Source organism: Drosophila teissieri, chromosome 3L, assembly GCF_016746235.2.
Source record: "Drosophila teissieri strain GT53w chromosome 3L, Prin_Dtei_1.1, whole genome shotgun sequence".
In the NCBI taxonomy this organism is placed as follows: Eukaryota; Metazoa; Arthropoda; class Insecta; order Diptera; family Drosophilidae; genus Drosophila; species Drosophila teissieri.
In genome coordinates, this window is record NC_053031.1 from 2,552,137 (window position 1) to 2,573,660 (window position 21,524).

A 21,524-nucleotide genomic window follows, 5' to 3' on the forward strand; every position below is an offset into this window, starting at 1 on the left:
TCCACTTCCTGCCCGCCATCAAACCATTTCCCCTGCCTCGCTTATCTGGTAAATTGTCAAAAACTTTTGGCCAACACTTTTTTCCCGTTGCCAGAGCAAAGGAACAGAATTCAATTAAACAAAAACCTTTCCCTGAAACACTGAAAACCCGAAACAAAGCACTGAAAGCACTCCCCACAGAAGGAAAACCACTCTAATGCAACCCCAAAATAGGCAAATGAAGCCAATAAATGTGTGCCGTGAAGAGCCAACGAATATTGACAGGGGAAATGTTTATTTTTAACACGCTTCATTTACCAAATTGGGCCTAATTCCTGTGGTCAGGTCCTGGAAAATGGGGTCAGCTGGAAATTGGGTTTGGCCGGTGGCAGGACAACACTGAATCAACTGGGGGAGGTGTCCCCAATTAGCTGGCAATTAATTAGGCAAAGGACCTAAAGGTCCAAACGCAAATCCATAATGCTATAAACAGCATTATATCTAGCCTTAAGTTGGCGTGTTTTTTCCTTATTTGGATTGGGTGGTGGGCAGTGCTGAGAATGAACCTTGAAGGTGGCGATGGATGGCGCAATTTACATTGTTCACTAAGCTGCGGAGTGCAGCAGAGACCAGTCATGCAACTTTGGAATCTCATTCTCGGCAGCTGTAATTCAGCTCTTTTCCTACCTCATTCGATTCAATCTCGCTGCAGTTGCAATTGCAGCCACAGAAGGTTGCAAATTGCATAATTCAGAAACTGCAACAAGAAACTGCAGGGTTAAAGTCTTCGACAACGCGACAGAGTATGAATGTTACGGTAATGTTTTTATAATTGGCATCAAAACTTGTTAATTAAGGAATTACCAACATGGAATTACATTATGTTAATACCCGTATATATACAGTGTGGGAAATTCAAGTAATCCTCTTTGGCTCAGAGGGTTCTTTGGAGGGTTAAACGCCAGCTAGACTGAAACTCGACGGGATGTCCATACCAAACGTATGTTAATAATGCCCAACGACATTGCCCGCCGGCTCATTAGGTACATATGTATGTCCATACCATATACCATACCATATATCGATCGGGAATAAGGAGGCGGCATCTGGAGGAGGAGTGCCTCAAGTGGGGCAGTATAACCCACCCATTTTCGGTGTTGTATGTTATGTGATTTGAAAGCTTCGCCTGCCGCATGTTTTGCCCTCTCTGGTTTTGTGTTTCGGGTTTGTTTCGCCGTGGGTTACACAAACATTTCAAGTTGTTCCACAGGGTTTTTTTTTGTTTGTCGGTTTGCTGTCCGGACAAGTGGACAAAGTGGTCCGCAAGTGGTTGCATGGCCATTAGAGAGGTGTGGGTTGAACTCTGGGCGGGAATAGGGGCACACAACCGCCCGGTGGAGCACTGCAGCTGTGGCCAACTATCAATTACCCAAATGCAACTGGCGTAATCATTGGAATCTCTTGCAGAGCGATACATAATAATTATCTGGGTATGTAGAATTTCAAAACAGTGCCAATATCTTGTAAATACAATGTGCAAAGTATTTTTATATCATACTTTATGGGCTAAACTTATTCAACAGTATTTCTAGTCAAGTTCAAGTTCTTCAGACATGTATTACCACATTTTCTCTGCCAAATTTGACCGACGAATCTAGGTGCAATCTGGGTTCAGTGAACCCCGTAAACATCCAATAAAAATCAAGCCCCAAATGGCCGCATTAGGCTTAGCTAATATCGCTTTTCCTCAGACAATAAAAGCCGAATGGCCCCAAGCCATGAACGAATCATGATCATTGATCAACCGAAAATCCAAGACACAAACGCGCACACAATTTGGATGCCTTATATGGCAACCATCGCCAAACGGCAGCCTCATAAAAAAAAAGTAGGAAAAAATGGATGAATAAATAAAGGCGACATTTTGCGGCGACTGTTGATATCGGTACAGATACATTTATAGACCTATAGCTATTGTCATTGGTTGCTGTTGGCTATGGGTTTCCATTGAAAAGTCGAGCGAAAATGCCAGAGATCCAAGATCATATGGCCCCAAAAGGTGGCTCCAAAAGAGTCGTGTGCTAAGCTTGCGCCAAATCAAGTGACGCAAGAGATAAAGTCAGGGGTATCCATATTTTTTGGGGGCTACGGGGGAATTCCTAAACTTGATTTCGCCAGCTGCGCGTGGGCCACCGAAAAAAGATACAAAAACAAACGGAAAAACATAACACTCAAGAGTTCGGAGAGATCTGTGATCTCGATTTCGTTCGATGTAGTTGGTCGAAGTTGCAAAAGTTTTTCATAAATGCGAAAAGTATTAGACAATATATCTGGGATTAACATAAAATACAGATTTAAACGAAAACAGAGTCTGCCTGCTACTTTAATTAAGAATAATCACTTGAATAACTATTCTCGTGAATGTCTGCATTTGATTAATTTAATTCACACAGATCTGCGATCTGGATTTCTGTGGAAATAGTTGAGACCAGATTCAGTAGTAAAATAAATAGCATAAATGTGTAGCAATAAATCCAAGCCTCTTAAATTTTAGTTTGAAAAGTTTAATGCTCTCTTTTGACCAACAGATTAATGGTCTTATAAAGCCCACAGATGTCAAGATTTGCCATAAACAAAACGATGTAATGTGGAACAATAAATCCCAGCTAAGCTATTTGACTTTCTGTCTTTAAAACTATTGGCACATAATCAAGATTATAGCTAATTTTTGTTTGATCTGTCATCTGTGTTTTTAGTATATGGTTGTTTCTTCGATGGAAATCACATTTTAGAATAACTCGTTGCATTTTTGAGGACATTTGTTCCACTGCAAAAGTTTTCCATAAACGCCAAAATGGTGAAACTATAAATTCAAGGCGTAAAGCTAACTTTTGGCCATTCAAAGTGATTAGCATAATGCGCAGATTTGCATGAAAATTAACGCATTTGAATGTTCAATCTGTCAAACGCTATACGACTTTGGCTGTTTCTTTAATTAAGAATAATTTGTTGAATAACTTTTTGTGCCTGCATTTGACTAATTAAGTTTATGCAAATTGCGCGAGCGTGGGCGAAAGTTTTATGACGCCGGAAAAAAGCTGGACATTTTATGAGTTTTTAAGTCGCCGACAAATTGACGATGGATATGGTGTGGAAATAAAAATTGAAACATTAAAGTGAAGCAACTATAAATAAATATACACAGAAGTCATTAAACAAGGGCAGGCCCTTCTTCTTGTTGTGTTTTCCACCAAACTCCCCTTATTGTATCTTTCGGGCTCCCTTCTCCAGTGCACTTAAATAAATTGCCCTATATTGGTGGAATATTTTATTCATTACCAAAGTAATCCAAAAAGACTTTAAAGCTTGACTAACAGTTGATTGAAAAGTTTTTCTCAGTGTATTGTGGGGAGTGACATGAAGCGCAACTGTTTCAGCAAGACAAAGAAGGAGCAGAGAGAGAAGAAGAAGTTGAAGGAAGAGCAAGAGGAAGAGGGGGAGTGGAGAATAAGGAGCACAACAGAGGGAAGTCGTTGAAATTAAATACGTTTTGTAACCAGAAATTCCGCAACTAAAAATAAACAAATGAGAAAAAGAAGCGCAGAGCACGCGACGCACAAAAGAGGGTGAAATTGTACCCGCGAAGAGCTGAATTTAACAACAATATAATGTTCTTGGCCTCGTCAGCGATTTTTTATTGAGGAAATAGTGCAAATAGAATTGTGATTTTTGCATATTTGCATAAATGGCGGCCACTCGCAGAATTGCAAAACAAAGAACAGCGATAAATAAGGCCAAAACAGCGATAGCGAAATTATCAGAAGAAACCCACACATGCAAACAGAACCTAAGACAACAAAAGAAAAACAAAAGTCACTTGCTTTCGTTTCGTTTTGTTTGGTTTTGTTATGTTATGGTTTTTTATCACCCAGTCTCCATCTCGCTCTCTCTCCCCCTCCTCACTCACTCTCCTCCACGTTCTCATACGATCGCAGTTGCATTTTGCGATCAACGGTTCTTTGGTTGGGGCATACTTCCTGCTCGCTCGCACCTACGCGTAAGGCTCTGCGAAACCAGTTATTAAAAGCCATAAAAAGGAGAACCGTTTAACTGTTTAAGTGTCCCATGTTGGCTTTTTCGCCAGGTGGTGTCTGAAACTCCGCCAGCTGTTGGCAGAAACTATTTTTGTATTTTCGTATTCGGTCCGCATTTCTGCAATTTGCAATTGTTTTTTCGGGGTTTTTTTCGCTGTCCTGCTTCTGCGCAGAGGGTGCAAGCAGGACGGCAGGACTCGAACTCACACACACCCCTAAAAATGCCGCTACTCCAAATGCAATTTCATTGTTTTACCGTTGTATTTGCACTAAAATCGGAACCTGAGTTTAATGGCGATTTCGTTTCAAAATATTTGCGTAAACTCGGAATTATCTGGCACCCTCACCCCCATTTACATTTCGTATTTTGTTCAACTCCGGCGCAGCTTCGTTTTGCTCTCTATATACAGCTTCTTTGCGTTTTTTTTTTATTAAATTTCTTTGCGCAAAAGGAGTGGCGTTGTCCAGGATTTTTTCACACATACACATGGACCTTATACACATACAGTCGGCGTCTTTTTATTTTCATTTGCACTGTTTTGTACTTTTTTCCGGCACATTTGCTTTTTGCAAAACTCCATTTAGCACTCTTTTGCTGGGATTTACCTTTAAAAAGCTTTTTGTTTAGCCCTTTTGGTATACACAAATCCTTTTTTTTAAATACTCGCGACCCGGAACACTTGAATATATCCTGTTTCGAAAACGCTATTCGTTCAGTTAAAAAAATCACTCGATCATCATGTGAACTCAATACCCGCGGCAATTTATACTTATTGTTGATATTTTTGCAGCGGTTAAACTCGCGACGAAAACGCGTCCGGTTCGCTTGAATTTCGGGCCGATTTTGGTTTTGCTTTGTTTTTTTAGTGCTGGTACAATAGGAGACGATTATGCGATACTATCGACGATGTGCTTCAGCGTTATGGGTTTTGATGTTCTGTTGACAAATGCGGTCACACTGATAACGTACAAATAAATCGAATATTCAATAACATTCAAGCAATCAGCGCAGCATTTCAAAAAGTTTATGTTCTGAATTAAGCTTGTTTAAAATATTGTTATAGTCTTATTTATGAAATCAGAATCTACTTTGTTTTGAAAAAAGTTTACAAATTCAGAAAATACAGAAAAGAAAATACAGAAATTCAGAACAAAAAGAAATAAAATATATTTGTGATAAATCAGAAGTATTCACTTAATATGTCTCACTTGCAGGGCTTATGTAAAGTAATGTAAAAAAAAATAGCAATGACTAAAACCAGTGTAGGAATCTCTACATTGATGTAAAGATGGTTAAGTGTCGTTTGGTAAACTCAAGCAACCAGCTAAAAAATTGTAGAAAAGATATTTCCAAAACCAACCCTCAAAAAAAATGCAGATCATTTGTTGTATTTTTTTTTTTTAATTTTGAGATTATATATATATAATAATTAGATTTACATTCATTTCTGTACCATTTTACTTGTTTTATTTTAGAAATAAAGTAAGCATTTATTACTAATTCTTTTATTCTTTTTTTGTTGTTTTAGATGTGCATTTTAGTGCACTTATCTTTCCATTTTGCTTGGATGAACATTACTAAATACGGGGGCGTACAATCATTTTATAACACAAAAACAAACAATATTTTAAATATACTTCTTCATGAGACTTTTTTTTCGTGTGGAAGAGAAGTGGAGTGGGGCGAAATCACGCAAACAACATAAAATAAGGCAGAATTAGTGTTTCATTGGGGGCGGGGCTTGAATGTGCGCCAGTTGGGGACGAGGTTCTATATGCTCTGGATATAGAGATATTGCAACGTGACCACTTTTGATATTGAAGCTAGTAAAAAACACAAAGAAATGCACACAGTACAACAAGCGGAGATGTGGAGATGGTTATCAATTTTAACATGCTACGATTTATAGAATTTTGGTTTAATTTCCCTCCTCGATTCGTTCATCCGTTATTTTTGCTTTTGTTTTCATCATTCTCTTGGCTCTGTATAAAAGTTCAGTAAAAAATGCAGCTTAACTAGGTTCTCGTTTTGTAATTCCCTCCAATTTTGTTATTAAGGTAGCTCGCTCTTCTCGCAAACGTCATGGTGCGTTTCTATATTTCCATTGGATTTCCTCAATTGTTGCAAGCTTGCTTGGGTTTTTGTGTTGCTTTCGCATTCGCTTTTGCATTCGCTTACGGCTTTATTTTACATTAATCAATTATTTACTTGTTTATCACTTAGTTTTTACAATGGCGTTTTATGTGGGTTTTGTTTGCTTTGCTTCGCTTCGATTTCCATTTGCATTTTCATTTGCATTTCCATAAAATGTATAAATTTCCTCTGCTCTCTCCACTAACACGTATTTATCAGAAACGCACAAATAAATTCTATTTGATAATATCAAGAACAAAAACTAACTGCATATATTTTCTTCTATATTTTCGGCTTTGTGCTGAAAATTCGATATACTTGTATGTTTTGTGGTTTTGTGGGCTTATGCTGCGCTGCTGGCTTTCAACTTAAGTTTAACTTGTAAGCGAAATCATACACAATTGTGAAACGACATTTGAAATGAATCTGAATCTGAATCGTGTGTGCTGAGTGTTCAGTTATGTAACGTTAATATACATACATCGAAAGGATGGAGGATACGAATTGCTTTAATTGCGGTTTTTTCTGACCAGATCTGACAAAAAACCTCGACGAGTGAGCGTGAAATGTTCGTTTCTAAATATTAAGTAGATTATTTTATATATATATATATAGGCTCGTGTTGATCGAGTTTTCTTAGCACATTTACTAATTGAAACGTTGTCGTGGTGAATTTCATAAGCACATGTTCATGACCTCGGGTTGTTGGTATGTTGTTGAGTGTTGTTGTTGTTGTTGGTGTGTTTGTTTTTAGGATATCTCACTTAATCGTTATGCACTCTTCACTTAAATCAGCTAATTATCTTTTATGTGTTCGCGTTAGATACTTTCATTTTCGTTTTCCTTTTTGTGGTAAAATAAGAAGAAAATGTTTATGGGTTGATTTTGTTGCCGGTTGAGCAAATCGATCGCTGGGCGTCGATCGAAGGCTGCCTGCCAAGATCATCGATCGTCGATTGGATTGAATTGAATTGGATTTGATTGGTTTGGATTCGATTCAATTCGATTACCAATTGGCCATGCCCGGCTTGTTGAGCGTCATAAAGTAGATTTGACACGATGAAGCACCTTTGGCACTGCTGAAGAATACTTTGTCGTTTCGCTCGCAAAGGAATTTCAAGCGCTGCGCCTTTTTATGCATGAACACACCATCCAAATGGCCGCTCTCGACGGAACGTATCTGTAATAAGGGGGAAAACACCATTAAAATTATTACTCGAGCTCCCAAGAGCAAGCTTACTCACCTCTATTGCTTTATTGCCCCAGCCCATGATTTGTCCAGTGCCAATGTAGGCCACCGAGGTGGGCATCTCGCCCCACTGAAAGGGATTAAAAAGGTTTATTAACACGCTGAACAAATAAATAGGTGGGAGCATTCCCCAATGACTTGCCTGCAGTACAATGTTCTTGGAAACCCGGCCCACTGTGTTCACATAGACGCCCTCATTGTCGTAGCACAGCAGCAATTGCATGCCATTTGAGTTGGGAAGCGCCACAATACAATGCGGAATGATTGCACCCTGAGTCTGCAGAAAAAACAATTATTGAGCAATCGATTACGACACTTTTAATCAGACCAACTTACATGCTTGGGAAGATAGATATCGTATACTTCAGCTGAGTCTAAATCAACCGCATGGAAACCCTCGGCGGAGCCATAGATCACCTTCAGTCTCGACTGATCCTCAATGGTGAGATCGACCAAAAGCGGGCGATGTTCCAGTTCACCAAAATTCTACGACATGAAAACCATTACAATTTAGCATTTAAACTTATGTTGAAGAAGGGCGACCCACCTTAAATGCCATAAATTTGTGATATGGTTTGGGAGCCCATGCATAAATTTCAATAGAGTCTTTTAATGCAATCACTAGGAACTTAATCCTCTCGTATTTGACAATCTTAAAATGTACAGCACCTTGCAGATCACCCACGTTTATCCAACCGTTCCGACGCTCCACTTGCTGTAGTCGAAAACAAATCGAATGGAAATTAGTATCGACTGGATGATATGGCAATTTTACAATTTAAAACTCACATCGGAGAGTCCGTCGGTGCGCAAGATCTTTGACTTTAGCCAGGACAAGTAGTAGACGCGCACTCGGTTCTTCTTGCCGGATATGGTGACCAATATGTTCTGGCCCTCTAGCACCTCCATTTGCTGGAAACGGCGTCTCGAGATGAGCTGGTACACCTGTGGCAGCAAACATTTAAGTGCATTAGAAGGAAACTTGATTTATTTTGCTACTAATCACTTACCTTGCCCTGACCGGATCGATCTAGCAGCATTAAGCCATTCTCCGTTCCAATCAGCAGGTTGACGCCCCACAGCGCTGCGCACAGGATCTCCGAGTTGAAGCGCTTCTTATACTTACGGATCTCGGGCGTGTCGTTGGCCGCCTCGTGGGAGGTGGGCGTTACATTGACATTGACGTGCGACTCCCGTCGCGAGGGACCAGAGCCGCCGGCCCCGAAGCCAAAGGTCAGGAAACTGCGCTGCTTCTGTTGCAGGGCGTAGGCGTGCGGTGGCAGCGGATTGGAGATCGAGGCCGAGGACGTCGAGGAGCAGGGCGTCAGGTGGTGCAGGTTCGCGGAGGAGGAAGAAGCAGATTTGTGCAAGAGATTAGTAATACTGCTGGAGGAGCGCGTCTTGCTGATCGAATTCTTGGGCGAATTCTGGCGCGAATTCGAGGACGAGGAGGCGAGCGATATCGTCGATTGGGGCGAGTGATTGCTGCTGATAATCACCCCGCCCACAACGGTACCGCCCCCCAAACCGAGACCGCCGCCGCCGCTTCCGCTGCTGGCGATAAACGATTTCGATGGCGTGGAATGCACGGATGAGCTAATGGCCGCTTGATACTGCTTGATCGATAACACAGTTCGATTATTTCGATTGTTTCAGTTTTATATATTATTTTATTGATTCAGGTTATCAATTGTTTATTGTTCATACGTTTCGATTATGTCAGTTCATTGTTTTAATTATTTTTATATTCATTCAATTATTTATATTTTTACAATAGATTTAATCGGTTTGGATTTTGATGATTTTCGATATTTTTACGGGTTTTATGTAGAAAGAAAAGAAAAATAGAAAAGTGCAGAAAAATTGTAATTAGTCTTAAGATGTCAACTAAAAATAAGATAAATTAAATAATATACCATGCGAGGATTGGGTGTGTGCTTCGGTTTATGTGAGCATAGAGAGCATTACAATAGTGTTTCGTGTGCTTACAAGTGTTATGTGTGGATGCTTAGACTAACAACAAATGAAAATATAGCCGAAACTCAGACCATGTTAACAGTGGTAAAAAGGCGGAAGTGTGTTAAGATTAAACCAAAAGAAATTAAAAATCAGTATGTGATTAATCTTTCCCCAGAGGCCTTTGGTTATACAAAAAGAAACCTTTTAAAAATATGTTGTGTTTTCATAATATTTTGGAAGCATTTCTCCCAGTGTGTGTGTTGTATGTGGATGTGTGTAATGTATAGTAGACGAAACGTTAGCCACAAAAGATGGGCTGCTTTAAACGCAAAAGACAACGGAAATACAAGAGTTGAAATTGAAATAAATATATACACATTTGTTTTATTGACAGAATAACACTGAATGTTGTTCCTGGAGCTGGGAAAAGTTGTAGAGGTGTGCAAAAATTATATTTAAGATTTCCATGTCCTTTGAAGAAAACTTAGCTATACACGTACAGATGACACATTGTGATAATGTGATGAAAAATCATAAGATGGAGAAAATTATAGCTATACACAAACGTATTTTCTTGTTTTGGTAGTTGTTTATTGGGTTTTTGTAGGTTTTTTTAAGAGAGCAAATTATACAAAATAAAGAGCATTTTGTCGGTGGGGGGACTATTCGTTCATACTTACTATTGTAATGTTTTGATTGTTTGTTTTTGATTGGTAATTTGTAAATTGTTAGAATATATCGTAGTGGCCATCAGCTCAAACGTTGCGGAAAGACAAAGCACAATTAAGAAGAAGAGATTGGTTTAAACGTTTTGGATCTTTACTTTTTGATGTGTTTGATAAATCATTTTTACTATACTCAGTCATGCACTTGGTGAGAGCTTCATACGAGCATGCAAGTTATTTTGTATTTTATTAAAATTTCTCGACCAATTTTCATTGTTTAACCTCCTCATAATGAACTTTGCTCCACGTCAAAGAGATAAGTTTACGCTAAAGATGTTCCTTATCTTAGGGATTAGTCACATACATATGTTTGCGGTTAGAAATGGGATAAAAAATGACAAAATAAAAAATTCTAACAAAAAAGGTGTATTCCAAAAAAAAGCAGCTACCAAATATAATTTACTTCCAAGCAAAAAACTGCATTTCGCTGACTTGAATATTATTTTCCATGTTAGTGAAATTCCCCTGATCGGAAGTGTTCTGATTCACTGGTTATTAAATTCGAAATACGTCTCAAGGTGGAATCGTAAAAATTAATGACAGATATGGACTTGTTTATGATTCTGTTATCAAACCGGAAGAAGTTCAAGTATTATTTTCTTAGCCATGATTCCTAACAGAGATAATGGTCATGAATCGGCCTGAACAACAGAACGATACAACGAGATATATTATCACAATAAATAAACTCAACGTGGACACAAGGGTTACGAACGAAAAACACAATGAAAAATCGATTAAAACGAAAAACAGAGGAGGACGAGGTGGAGTATTTATGGGGCACATTACTTACCTCCTCACTGGATGATTTATCATGGCGCGGTGGCGTTGCCGGCGACGCCTGGCTGAGTAGATCCGGCAGGACACTGCTGGTCCTTGTCCCAGGAGTTCCCAATCCAGTGCCATCGGCGCCCACGCCGCTGCTGCCACCGCCTCCTCCGCCGCCGCCTCCTCGATTCTGTGTGGAAACACATGGTACAAAGTTAGCAAATCGAGTGAATGCAGTTTCTCAAACAATTGCAATGGAATTAGAGGGTAAAATGGGGTTATAGAATGTCTTTAAGGAAGAGAAAGTGGGAGTAACAGAAATAACAACGAAATGAGTCAAAAAACGTACAAAAGATTCAAGAGATTCAAGAGCAGCAGCACAAAATAAATGAATGCCAATGAGACACATTGAGGTTTGAGGTTGCCTAATGATGACCCCTCCACTACTAAGCCTCGACTATAGCCGCATATGGATTTATAGTAGGTACAGGTATATAGACAGTATTTTGGGTGCGGGGTGTGTGTGTATCCTTTTATACAGAGCTTAAGCGCTATCACATTTAGGTATCGAGTCCGCTGAGTTCCTCAAAATTGTTTTAAAGCTAACACTTATTCTAAATGAGCAACATTTCAGTTTCAGCGCAGCAGGCAAAACGTGACTCAAGTTGCAGAAACAATCTTTCAGACGGGCGCGTTGTATTGTTGATGTTTCTTAATTAACTTTTACTCTTGCATACCAAACCAGCAAACTTTCGTAATTGATTCCTGGGTCGAGTTTGTCATTGTTCAGAGAAAAGCTTTAAAACAATTTTGAGCGAAAGCAGTAGAGTTTACAGATGATACAGAGCATTCTAATTTACAGAGTTACAAGAGGCAGCAAAGTAGAAAGTTTGTTTAATAAATAGCACTAGCATTAGCTATTATGCATCTAAAAACAAAGGTATACTATATTTCCAAACTATTTCGGTGTTTATTTCCAATTAAACCCAAATACATAAAGATTTCATTATTTAACTAATTTAAGTTGTTTTTACGGTTTTTAAATGATCCCTGAGCTGCCTAAAATACCGAAACTCAATCATAAAACTGTATCGACACCGTATTATTAACATTTAAACAGGAAGTTCAGGAAAGCTTTAACCTGCACTACGGGTATTAACTGATCTCATTAGCATTCGATACTTTTGCCTCTTTTCGGGGTTGGGATTATATACAGATTAGATTAGTTTACCGATCTCGATCTCGACTGTCTACCGGTTATTTGCGTTTGTTAATCAGTGTTCTTAAGCGTATTAGATAGTCTTAATTAAGGTTGCGGTTAGCTTAGGTCCTAAAATGGCGTGGGCTCCGATTGATTATGAAAGTATACAAAACAAATGAGAATGCAATAAACAATAGAGCATAAAAACCAAATAAAACCAAACATGCTCAAGCAATGAAAAGAAGATAAACACATCTCTTAGCTTTCCCCTAATTGTATTATACAATTCCAGCGGTTTTTCGATTAGCAACAATGGGTGTGTATTGTTTTAATATTTTATTTACGAACTATTAGTTGAAAGTGCGTGTGTGTGGATGCGGTGAGTATGGAGTATGGATATAGCGAGCCAAATGGTAAATTTCAGCCTTTTTTTGGTAGTTCGGGTTTGGTTTACTTTTCTGGCGCCAAGACAAAACACAATTTAATGGAATAATTATTTTTGCAATATTCTTTTTTTTTGTGGTGGTGAGTTATGTTCGCAGCATTTTTTGAATAAATGTTTGCCTCTCTGTTGATTTGCTTGTTTGGTGCGAGCTGAGAGCGTTTACCTGCTGCTGCTGTTGCTGCTGCAGTTGCTGCTGCTGTTGCTGTTGCAGTTGCTGCTGCCTTTGGGCGCGAACGGCAGCATTCTGCAGCACAATGACGGATTCAGTCTTTTCGCGACGCGGTCGCAGGAAGTGAAAGTTGCCCAGGGACTTGGAGGTCTTTGGCGCAGCTCCCTTGGTGGCAGTGGTTGTGGCTGCAGTTGCTCCTGGTTTGGCACTGGCACTGACAGTGGCAGTGGGAGTGGCAGTTCCTGCTGCAGCTGCTCCTGGCTTTCCAGGCGCGGCATTCTCCTTGCTCTTACTGCTGCTGATGCTGCTGTTGTAAATGCTGTTCCTTTGGTACACAGCGCTCGACCTCTGCAGTGCCTGTGCCGAGGGCGATCCCGCTGTGGATCCAGATGCAGTGGCTCCACTGAATACGGCCGAGTATCGCTTGGCCAACGGGAAGAAGTCCGAGTTCTCGCGTCGAAAACCGCGCTCAAAATTCATCGGCAGTCGGGAGTCCGAGTCCTGGCGCTTATGCGCTGGGGAATTGGTGCTACCACTGCTTCCGCTACCACTTGCACTTCCCGATCCCGATCCTGATCCTGGTTCTTTGGCAATACTTTGGCTGGCAGTTGGTTCGGCCTTCAGCGGCTGATAGCCCCTGGGAACTGGTCTGGTGATGGCCTCCGCCACACTGGCCCTCTGGAGCTTCGTATCCACCTTCAGCGTGCTCAGCTGGGAGCTGCGGCTCAGGCTGGCAGTGGTAGTGGGACTACCACGTCCACTGCCCCTTGGACCGTTGGCGCTCTTGGGGAAGAAGCGATCGAAGTCCCAGTCTCTCAGCAAATTGGATTCATCGCCGCGACGCGACGGTGTCACATTGGCTTGCGATGTGGAGGCGGACTTTTGCAGGCGGTTTATGTTCTGCTCTAGTTTCTATTGGGGATTTCGGGTTCAGGGAGGAGTAGTAGTAGTGGTTGTTGTTGTTTTGTTGTAGTTGTAGTAAGTACGCAGCAAGAGAAGAATGGTGTTAGGTTGTTGGTCTGTTTTTAATACTTAGAGGCATCTAAATATCGATTAAAAGAGAGCTTGCTTCGTCCCCACCCACCACAGCATGGAAAGTTTTTCATGAATTCTGCTCTTCATTCCGGTAGGTTTGATATTTATACTTCTGATTTCGATCAGTTGTCTCAGAAATATATGTACCATCCCAGGTATTCGAGAGATATATGTATATATTATGGGGTGTGTGTGCAAATGTGCATATATAGTCATGTATGTACAATATCTCGATCGTGTCAACATTCTATGCACCAGTGCATTAATGCTTATATAGATGCAACATCACACATGGCTCAATCAAAAAATATACAAAAAGTTGGTAACGAAAATTTGGAAAATCAATTTGTACAAAGAAAGAAAAATTCACGAAAAAGATTTCACGCTGCTTGCGCCATTAAATATGTAACTATAAAAAATATATATATATCAAATCAAGATTAATGCAAATTCATATAAATTTAGTAGGAAAATCAAAAAGTAATCATTAAGCTAGTCTAAGTAACTCTTTAATTTAGAGAACCACAACCAGGTTGAACTTAGTTTATATTATCCGTTTCGATTTAGTTGTAATCGCAGGTTCTTTTGTTCGGGTTGGCAGACCTTTAACCCAGCAAAAGCTAGTTTACAATTTGTACAATTGTCACCGATTCACAATGCAGTTATCAATTATCCTAAAGCTCATTCTGCCCTAGCCCTCTCTAATCGCATCTCATCGGTGGCGGTAGAAATCAAAACTAATAACTAATAACTAAACTAAACGAAGAATCGTACTCGTACGTGAGTACGTGTATATGTAAGGATATAGAAGCTATGAGCTCGGAGGATGTGGGTGCAACTTACGCGCTTCATGATCAAAGTCCGATCGCCGGCCTGGTCGTCGTCGTCGGGCGTAGGCGGCAGTGGGCGGTTGGGCGGTCCGCCGCTGCCGTGACTCAAGGGCGTTGTCGTGCTGGCGTCCTCGGAGACGGGTCCCAAGCCGGGCCTATATGAGAATTCGGGTCTGAACGTAACGAAAACCAAAAAGCCAAAAACAAATCGAAAACGAAAAAGGGGCGGCAAATCGTTGTTTCACAATGGAAATTGGAATGGAAATGAAATGGGAGTGGCAGTGAATGTGGAAGTGGAAGGGTGTAGGTGGGCGGTGGGTAATCAATGAGGTGTTTAAATAAGTGAGAGACAAGAATGTTGTGAAGTGGGGTTAGTATCAATAGAGAGATGATGTGTTGCTTCTAATCAGGGACCGCAAGTAGATTGTATTGTGCTATAATACTTGCAAATAAAATCATATATATGAATTCAATTAATCTTTACTTGCGATCCCTGTCGACTGATTCTTGATAGTGAACTACTTGGTTGCATCATCGATTGGTGGGATTTTGCTGCAAACTGTCACGCCCCTTCTTTGTCCATGTACTTACAGTGGCTTGGGCGGATCACTGGCCAGCAGAGTGCCATCGTTCCTGGCCCGATCGTTGGGCTCATCCGGCTCGCTGTCCGAATCGCTGCTGTCCAAGGGATCCAGTGGATTCACCGGCTGGCCCAGATGATTGTTCGACTGCTGCGGCAGTGCGGCGGCCGGCTTGGATGAGCCGCCGCCTCCGGATGCCGATCCCCCCGAGGAGGACAGACCGCTCGACTGGCGATTGTTGCGAGGCGGCGCCTCCGGCTGAGCCTGCTGCTGGGATCCCTGGCCACCGGCGGCCGTCTGCGGCTGTGGCTGTTGGGAGAAGACCACGCCCAATTCACTTAATTGTGCTGCTAACACATCCAAATGATCCTACAGTTTTACAATACATTTTGTTTTGTTTTTTGGTTTGTTGTTTTCGTTTCAGGGGCAGGAGGATTTGTGTGTGTATGTGTGTGTGTGTGTAGTTGGTTGTGTGTAGTTTGTTGGGTGTGTGTTGAATTGCACATGACACCACGGTTTTTCGGGTTTTCGATTTATTTCGAGGGGGATGGGAACGAGAAGTAAGAGAGCATTAGATTGGATTTTCCTCCGATACGGTACTTATAGATAAAAAACAAACGATCAAACGATCACGCCAAGCGAAAAGGTGTTTTTGGATCCAGTAGAGCATTACATAGAATCGGTTAGAAAGCTCGGTTGTTAGTCTTTATCTACGTTAGTTGGATGTAAAGTTCCGTTTCGGCACTTCACTTTGGTCGAAACAGCATTAGAAACGCATCAATCACACAGGAAACTCTATGCTCAATAACTCTAGTATCAATCTACTTGGGGGGTTAGTCAAATCGGTTGAGTTATGCAATCTTGGCGCTGTGGAAGCTTAGTTCAAAAGTGGCACGTGCAATAGGTGTTTGGTTTTGGGGTTCGAGAGTTACAAGGCGTTTTTGTGTACCTCCGGTTACAGCAATTTTGACTAAGGTCCAAAAGGGGGATTTCTGGGGCTACACAAGTGGAAAACAATCAATGCAGAGTGCGTTGCCAAAGTTATATATGTTAGTTTTAAACCAGTTATCTCATTTATCAAAATGCAGTTCCTCAAGGTTAGGTACTTCTGAAACGCACTCCAATTTCAAATGTATGCAAACTTTATAGGAAACTCAAGCAGTAAACGAAACAGAAGAGATGCGACAGGCTTCAACTGAAAATCGTAGGACATACCTCAGGTCTCCTTGGTGGTAACTGTTGTTGTTGTTATTGTTGTTGTTGTAGGAGTAGTAGTCATGATTGTTGTGGTGTTTTTGATAATATCAAGTGTTTGTTTGGTTGTAATCGTAATCGTGTGCGGTTCGAAAATCATACGTTGGTTTAACGGCGCAACGGGATGATGCACACATGAGTCAAATCATAAATCGACAGATATGTGGCGCATATGGTATATACGGGTTTATCAATGCATATTTGTATACGGTATATATATAATATATATTTATATATAGATTATGTAGGCGCACATAACATGAAAATAAAAGAGATATAAATTAGGATAAGATATGGCATGGTATCGACTTTTACATGGTTTACATATGGGCCAAACTAAAAACTAACTACAACGAGGGCGGGGTGGGTTTACAAATTACGGGGCAGAGATGAGGCATCCTTGGGCACTTTTCAGTAACTATAAGCTGGGGCTTTGCTTTCTCGACTGGAAGTCATTGCTCTGGAGACCTCCCCATGAGATCGGATTACCCGATTGCCGCCTTATCGGCCCTGCCCTTTCGCTGTTAATCTACGCCCGATACGCACCGATGGCTTGAAGTTATTCTGCGAGTTGCGCTGCTGTTGCTGCGGCGTCTGTCCCGCCGGCTCGCCGCACTTGGGGGTCGGTGGCAATGGCCGATTGGCGTGCGGCGGATCCGGCACCACGATCAGGCGCTGTGGCGGCCGTGCCGGCGGACCCGGCTCCTCAACCTGCTGGCGCTGCAAAACAAAAAAAGTTCAGTGATTGCATTTAATCAGCGTAATGTGCAAGGCTATGCAGCATCTCCATACCGATGGCGGTTTTGGCTGCCGATTGGCCTGGGGCTGCTGGGCCTGCGCCTGCTGCTGGGCGGCCTGCTGAGCCTGTTGTGCTGCATGGGCCGCCGCTGCTGCCGCCGCCGCAGCCTGCTGTTGCTGCTGCTGGAGTTGCGCCTGTGCCTGGGCAGCGGCATGGGCGGCAGCCGCCTGGGCCTGCGCCTGGGCCATCAGGTGATGCTGCTGCTGCTGCTGCTCGGCGGCCAGGCGACCCTCCTGGATCTGCTGGAAGTTGCGGCGCAACGTATCGCCGCCTGGTGCCTGGACAATGGAGCTGTGCTCACCGGCCAGCTGCGGTTCGTCGTCGTCGTTGTCGGAGCCCGAGTAGCGATAGTCCTCGCGCTCCTTCTCCTGCTTGCGCTTCTTGCAGCGATCGATGTGGTCCTTCAGCTGGATGCGCACCTGGCGATCTGTGGGCTGGTCCTTGATGAAGCCGTGCTTCAGCAGGTTCTCGGTGTAAGGCCGCTGGTGATAGTCCTTAACTGTTGATGAAACATTACGCTTAGTTATGACTCTTATGGGATTGTGTTAAGTGGAATAGCATGAGTCAAAAAGCTGGTGCCATTGGCCAAGAGTTTCTTGCTACCATGCTCGTAAAGTAAAAGCAGATGACTCACCTAGCACCGTGTCAATAAAGCCGTGAAACTTCTTGGACCACTTCTTCGATTTGAGCCTGGGTGGCGAGTTGCGCGGAATCAGGAAGAGGGCGCGCATCGGATGCAGATCGCAGAGCGGGGGCTGTGACTCAGCCATCTCCAGGGCGGTGATGCCCAGCGACCACAGATCGGAGCGATTGTCGTACGTGGCGTCGGGATTCTCGTCGCAGGCAATGACCTCGGGGGCCATCCAGTAGGGAGTACCTATGGTGCGGGGGAGAGAAGCGGACGAAAGCCAGTTTAGCAGGTAGGATCGTCGGTGGCAGGTGACTCATTTAGCTCACCGATGAATGTGTTGCGCCGGCCTATCGTGCGATCCAGCTGGGCGGACACACCAAAGTCCACCAGCTTCACCTCGGCGTTGTCGGTGAGGAGCACATTCTGCCCCTTGATGTCGCGATGGATGACTTTGTTCGAGTGCAGGTAGCTCAGGCCCCGCAGGATCTCGCGGCAGATGTAGGCGATCCACTCCTCCTTCAGGCTCTGACCCTTGGTGGACTTGACCAGATCCGTCACCGATCCAGCACCACAGTACTCCATCACCAGCCATAGCTGATCGTCCTTACCCGGCGGCGACTTCTTGATGAAGGCACCGTAGTAGGTGGCAATGTTGCGGTGATTCGAGTATTTCTTTAGCACATTGATCTCCAGCTTGATCTCCTCCTCTTCGTCCTCGGTGACGTCCATCACCTTTATGGCAGCCAATTGACCAGTCTTCGTGTGACGGCCCTGTGAATAGAAAAGCGAGAATTGGACATGTTAAAAACAAAGTTTTGATAAAATCGGAAACTTTAACTATTAAGCGAAATGTTTTCGGCATTGTTCATGTTCAAAATCTTACTCTTCAATGCGTGAAATATGATTAATCTTTGAATAAATGAGGTCCAGTGACGAATGGTATGTGTTGACGGGTCTATATGTGACGTACATATATTCATATTTTTGTTTGGAATTCAACTGACATACCAACGAGTTTTTTGCACTGTCTGGCATTATGACAATTTAAATAATATTCGCTTGTTTCCAAATGTAAGAGTTTGGCTAAGAGTTTGAATGCGGAAATTATTGCTTTGAATATTTAAAACTATTCTATTCTAATCTATATACTCGAGTCCCAAGAACCCGAACCCAGTTGGTCATGAGCACTGGCCATGATGGAGGTCAGGCCTGGGTTGCGTTTCCAGAGCTCGGTTGTTTGGTTCATTGCGGCATAGCGGCATTGAGGCTGTTTAATGCACTTCAGCACCATTCAGCTCCATTATGCCGTCGACGACAACAAGACGATGACGCTGGCGACGACCATGGAGGCGTTGGCTAGTGCAGCGCTGTGTATATTCTATATATTTTATATGGTCTGTGGGTCTGGCCCCTCGCCCCGCACTCCCGCCCAGCGTCCACAAAGTGCGACGCATAAAAAGTGATTAAGTAAACAAAAGCAGGCGCAACGGCAGCATCGGCAACGCCATCGCCATCGACTCCACCAATGGAATCAAACAATAGAAGGCAACGCAACGAGGAGGAGCGCAAGTGGAGGGCAGAGAACTCTGTCTGGAGAGGAGCATCAACCTCGAGTGGGGTAATGTGTCTGCTCAATCAGAGTGTCAAGTAGTTAAGGTAAACATGCCACAAATATCTATTCAAGAGCGCCACGAAGGTGACTAAATCAGGACCTGGATGGGGATAAACTAAAAAAAAAGATTGAGGCACTGAGAAAAATGAATACTCCCTTAACTATTTCCAGCTTGAGAGGTCATTGGAGTAGCGACAGATTGAGTTTGCAGTCTGCATTTGGGAAAGTTCTATGAGTTAAGAGTGTGGTGTCTTTTAAAAGCAGTCAATCTTTATTATTAAATCTACTCTCCAAGCTGTGGACTACTAATGCTTAGAACTTAACAAGTGATTCACGAGCTCCAAAGTTTGCAAGTCACGTTGCATCTTTGGCGTTTAGTGCTGGTGCTCAGACCAACCCCAACTAGTTTCAATTAGCCTGCCACTTTAATCAAACTCGCAAATTGTTTTTTATTCTCTACCCCCTCTGTTTTCTGGCCAAGATTGAGTTGTCCTGCCCAACCGGTTACTGGGTTCAAAAAGCGCTCCCAGCTTCATCAGCTACATCAGCGGCCATCGGGTGCCATCGGCTGCATCTCCGTTGCGGCTGACTTGTCGCCTAAGCCGCTTTTAAAGTCATTTTACATTTAATACAGTTTTAATTGAGTGAGCAGGAGCATCAGGCTCCGGCCCCGTCCATAAATCAAAATGCTTAACGAGAGATGATAACAATTTAAGTGACGATAGTCGGACGATGACGATGCGCCTGCCTATGGTACGGTATGATGGGATGGTATGAAATGTTGCCCGTCGGCTCTTCGATGTTCACTTTAAGAGGGTGATTACGACGATTTGGTTTCTGGTTTGCGACCCACAGGGGGAAAACACTTTGGAAACTCTATCTCTGCGCTGATCTATATCTAGAATAGCTTCGGGTTGATTGGTGTACTTCGGGCACCTTTAATAGACGTTGTTTCAGCTCTATATGTTTTTTTTAAGGGGGAAATGGTGTTCGGTTTACTCCTGAAGCTTTTAAACCTAACAGCAGTCATATCCAATCATTATTTCGCATTCTGTATATATAGTAATATTATAGAAACATATACAAATAGATGATAATCTGCATACGCCACACCATTATTTCTAGTGTACTCCAAAGTTCTGTGTGCAAAAACCTGTCATTTTCTTTCCGCTTATTGAATAGTTAGACGAGGCGTTACACCATGACTAGATTCCATCAAAACGTTATTAAAAAAATGGCCAAGCGAAAGGAGCTGGCGAACGTCTTGGCCATCATCGCATCATCATCAGGTTCTAACTGTGCTGCAGATTTTATGCAAATTAATGACATGCACTAATGGAGCCTGACTTGTGCAATAGAACAAAATTGTGCATAGAGAAATCGATTAGACGGAACGATGGGGTATTGTTGGGGTACCAGGTAAGTAGCTGGAAATTGTCGTCTTTGATTTTTGAGTGAGTTCAAAATCCGCCCCGAGCCACGTAGCTATGTATGTAATCGAAGAAGAAAGATGATTGCCGCAATTAATACAAAGAAAATATTTGTGAATCACTCAGTGCGGTCGCACTCTCCTTGGCATTTCTCCACCTCCCATCGGTTTCTTCTTAAAAGCCCAAAAGCAAATAGAGCTAAACAATCCGCTGAAACAAATAAACAAAGCCACTGACTGCGACCGACGACGACAAGCCTTTTGCCATATAAAGCTCCGCGACCGAGGGAAAACAAAAAAAAAAAAAGAAGAAAAATCGCTGAATTTGTAATATAATCAAAATGAGAAAATGTTTTAAAGGTAAAGTCAACAATGGCATGAAGCTCAGTCGAGTCGAGTGGTGCAGCTGTCCGATTCGGGTTTGGATTTGCCTACCTATGCACAAGAGATGGTTTATGATTACCACACCGAGCACGAGTATCTGTCACTCACAGATACAAATGCAGATACAGATACACATACAGATACATTTACGGATACGGATACAGGCGCAAATAAAATCAAGCGTGAAAAGAAACCCAAACAATAAAACAATCAACCCGATGATATGCCACAAATATACAGATACTT

General features: G+C 42.4%; 2 protein-coding genes across 18 annotated transcripts in view; both read right to left on the reverse strand.

Moving 5' to 3' along the window:
• The window catches only part of LOC122618299, a 48,013-nt gene extending 43,109 nt beyond the window's left edge, over positions 1-4,904 (reverse strand). For all 11 annotated transcript variants that reach the window (XM_043794644.1, XM_043794641.1, XM_043794648.1 and 8 more), the window contains exon 1: positions 4,680-4,904. The gene's annotated coding sequence lies outside the window, so the exon portion shown is untranslated. The remainder of the gene's footprint in view (positions 1-4,679) is intronic.
• Positions 4,905-5,514: 610 nt separating this feature from the next.
• The window catches only part of LOC122618494 (serine/threonine-protein kinase mig-15), a 32,287-nt gene continuing 16,277 nt past the window's right edge, over positions 5,515-21,524 (reverse strand). For 2 of the 7 annotated variants that reach the window (XM_043794961.1, XM_043794962.1), the window contains exons 4-19: positions 18,180-18,624; positions 17,857-18,099; positions 17,216-17,721; positions 16,970-17,143; positions 16,385-16,405; positions 15,180-15,538; positions 14,602-14,743; positions 12,718-13,635; positions 10,934-11,098; positions 8,467-9,069; positions 8,246-8,401; positions 8,004-8,171; positions 7,793-7,942; positions 7,599-7,733; positions 7,452-7,526; positions 5,515-7,387 (exon numbers count right to left, since the gene is read on the reverse strand). In XM_043794961.1, the coding sequence (XP_043650896.1) occupies positions 7,214-7,387; positions 7,452-7,526; positions 7,599-7,733; positions 7,793-7,942; positions 8,004-8,171; positions 8,246-8,401; positions 8,467-9,069; positions 10,934-11,098; positions 12,718-13,635; positions 14,602-14,743; positions 15,180-15,538; positions 16,385-16,405; positions 16,970-17,143; positions 17,216-17,721; positions 17,857-18,099; positions 18,180-18,624 (4,434 nt within the window). In that variant the 3' untranslated portion in view covers positions 5,515-7,213. The remainder of the gene's footprint in view (positions 7,388-7,451; positions 7,527-7,598; positions 7,734-7,792; positions 7,943-8,003; positions 8,172-8,245; positions 8,402-8,466; positions 9,070-10,933; positions 11,099-12,717; positions 13,636-14,601; positions 14,744-15,179; positions 15,539-16,384; positions 16,406-16,969; positions 17,144-17,215; positions 17,722-17,856; positions 18,100-18,179; positions 18,625-21,524) is intronic. The other 5 variants (XM_043794963.1, XM_043794965.1, XM_043794967.1 and 2 more) reach the window with 5 other exon arrangements.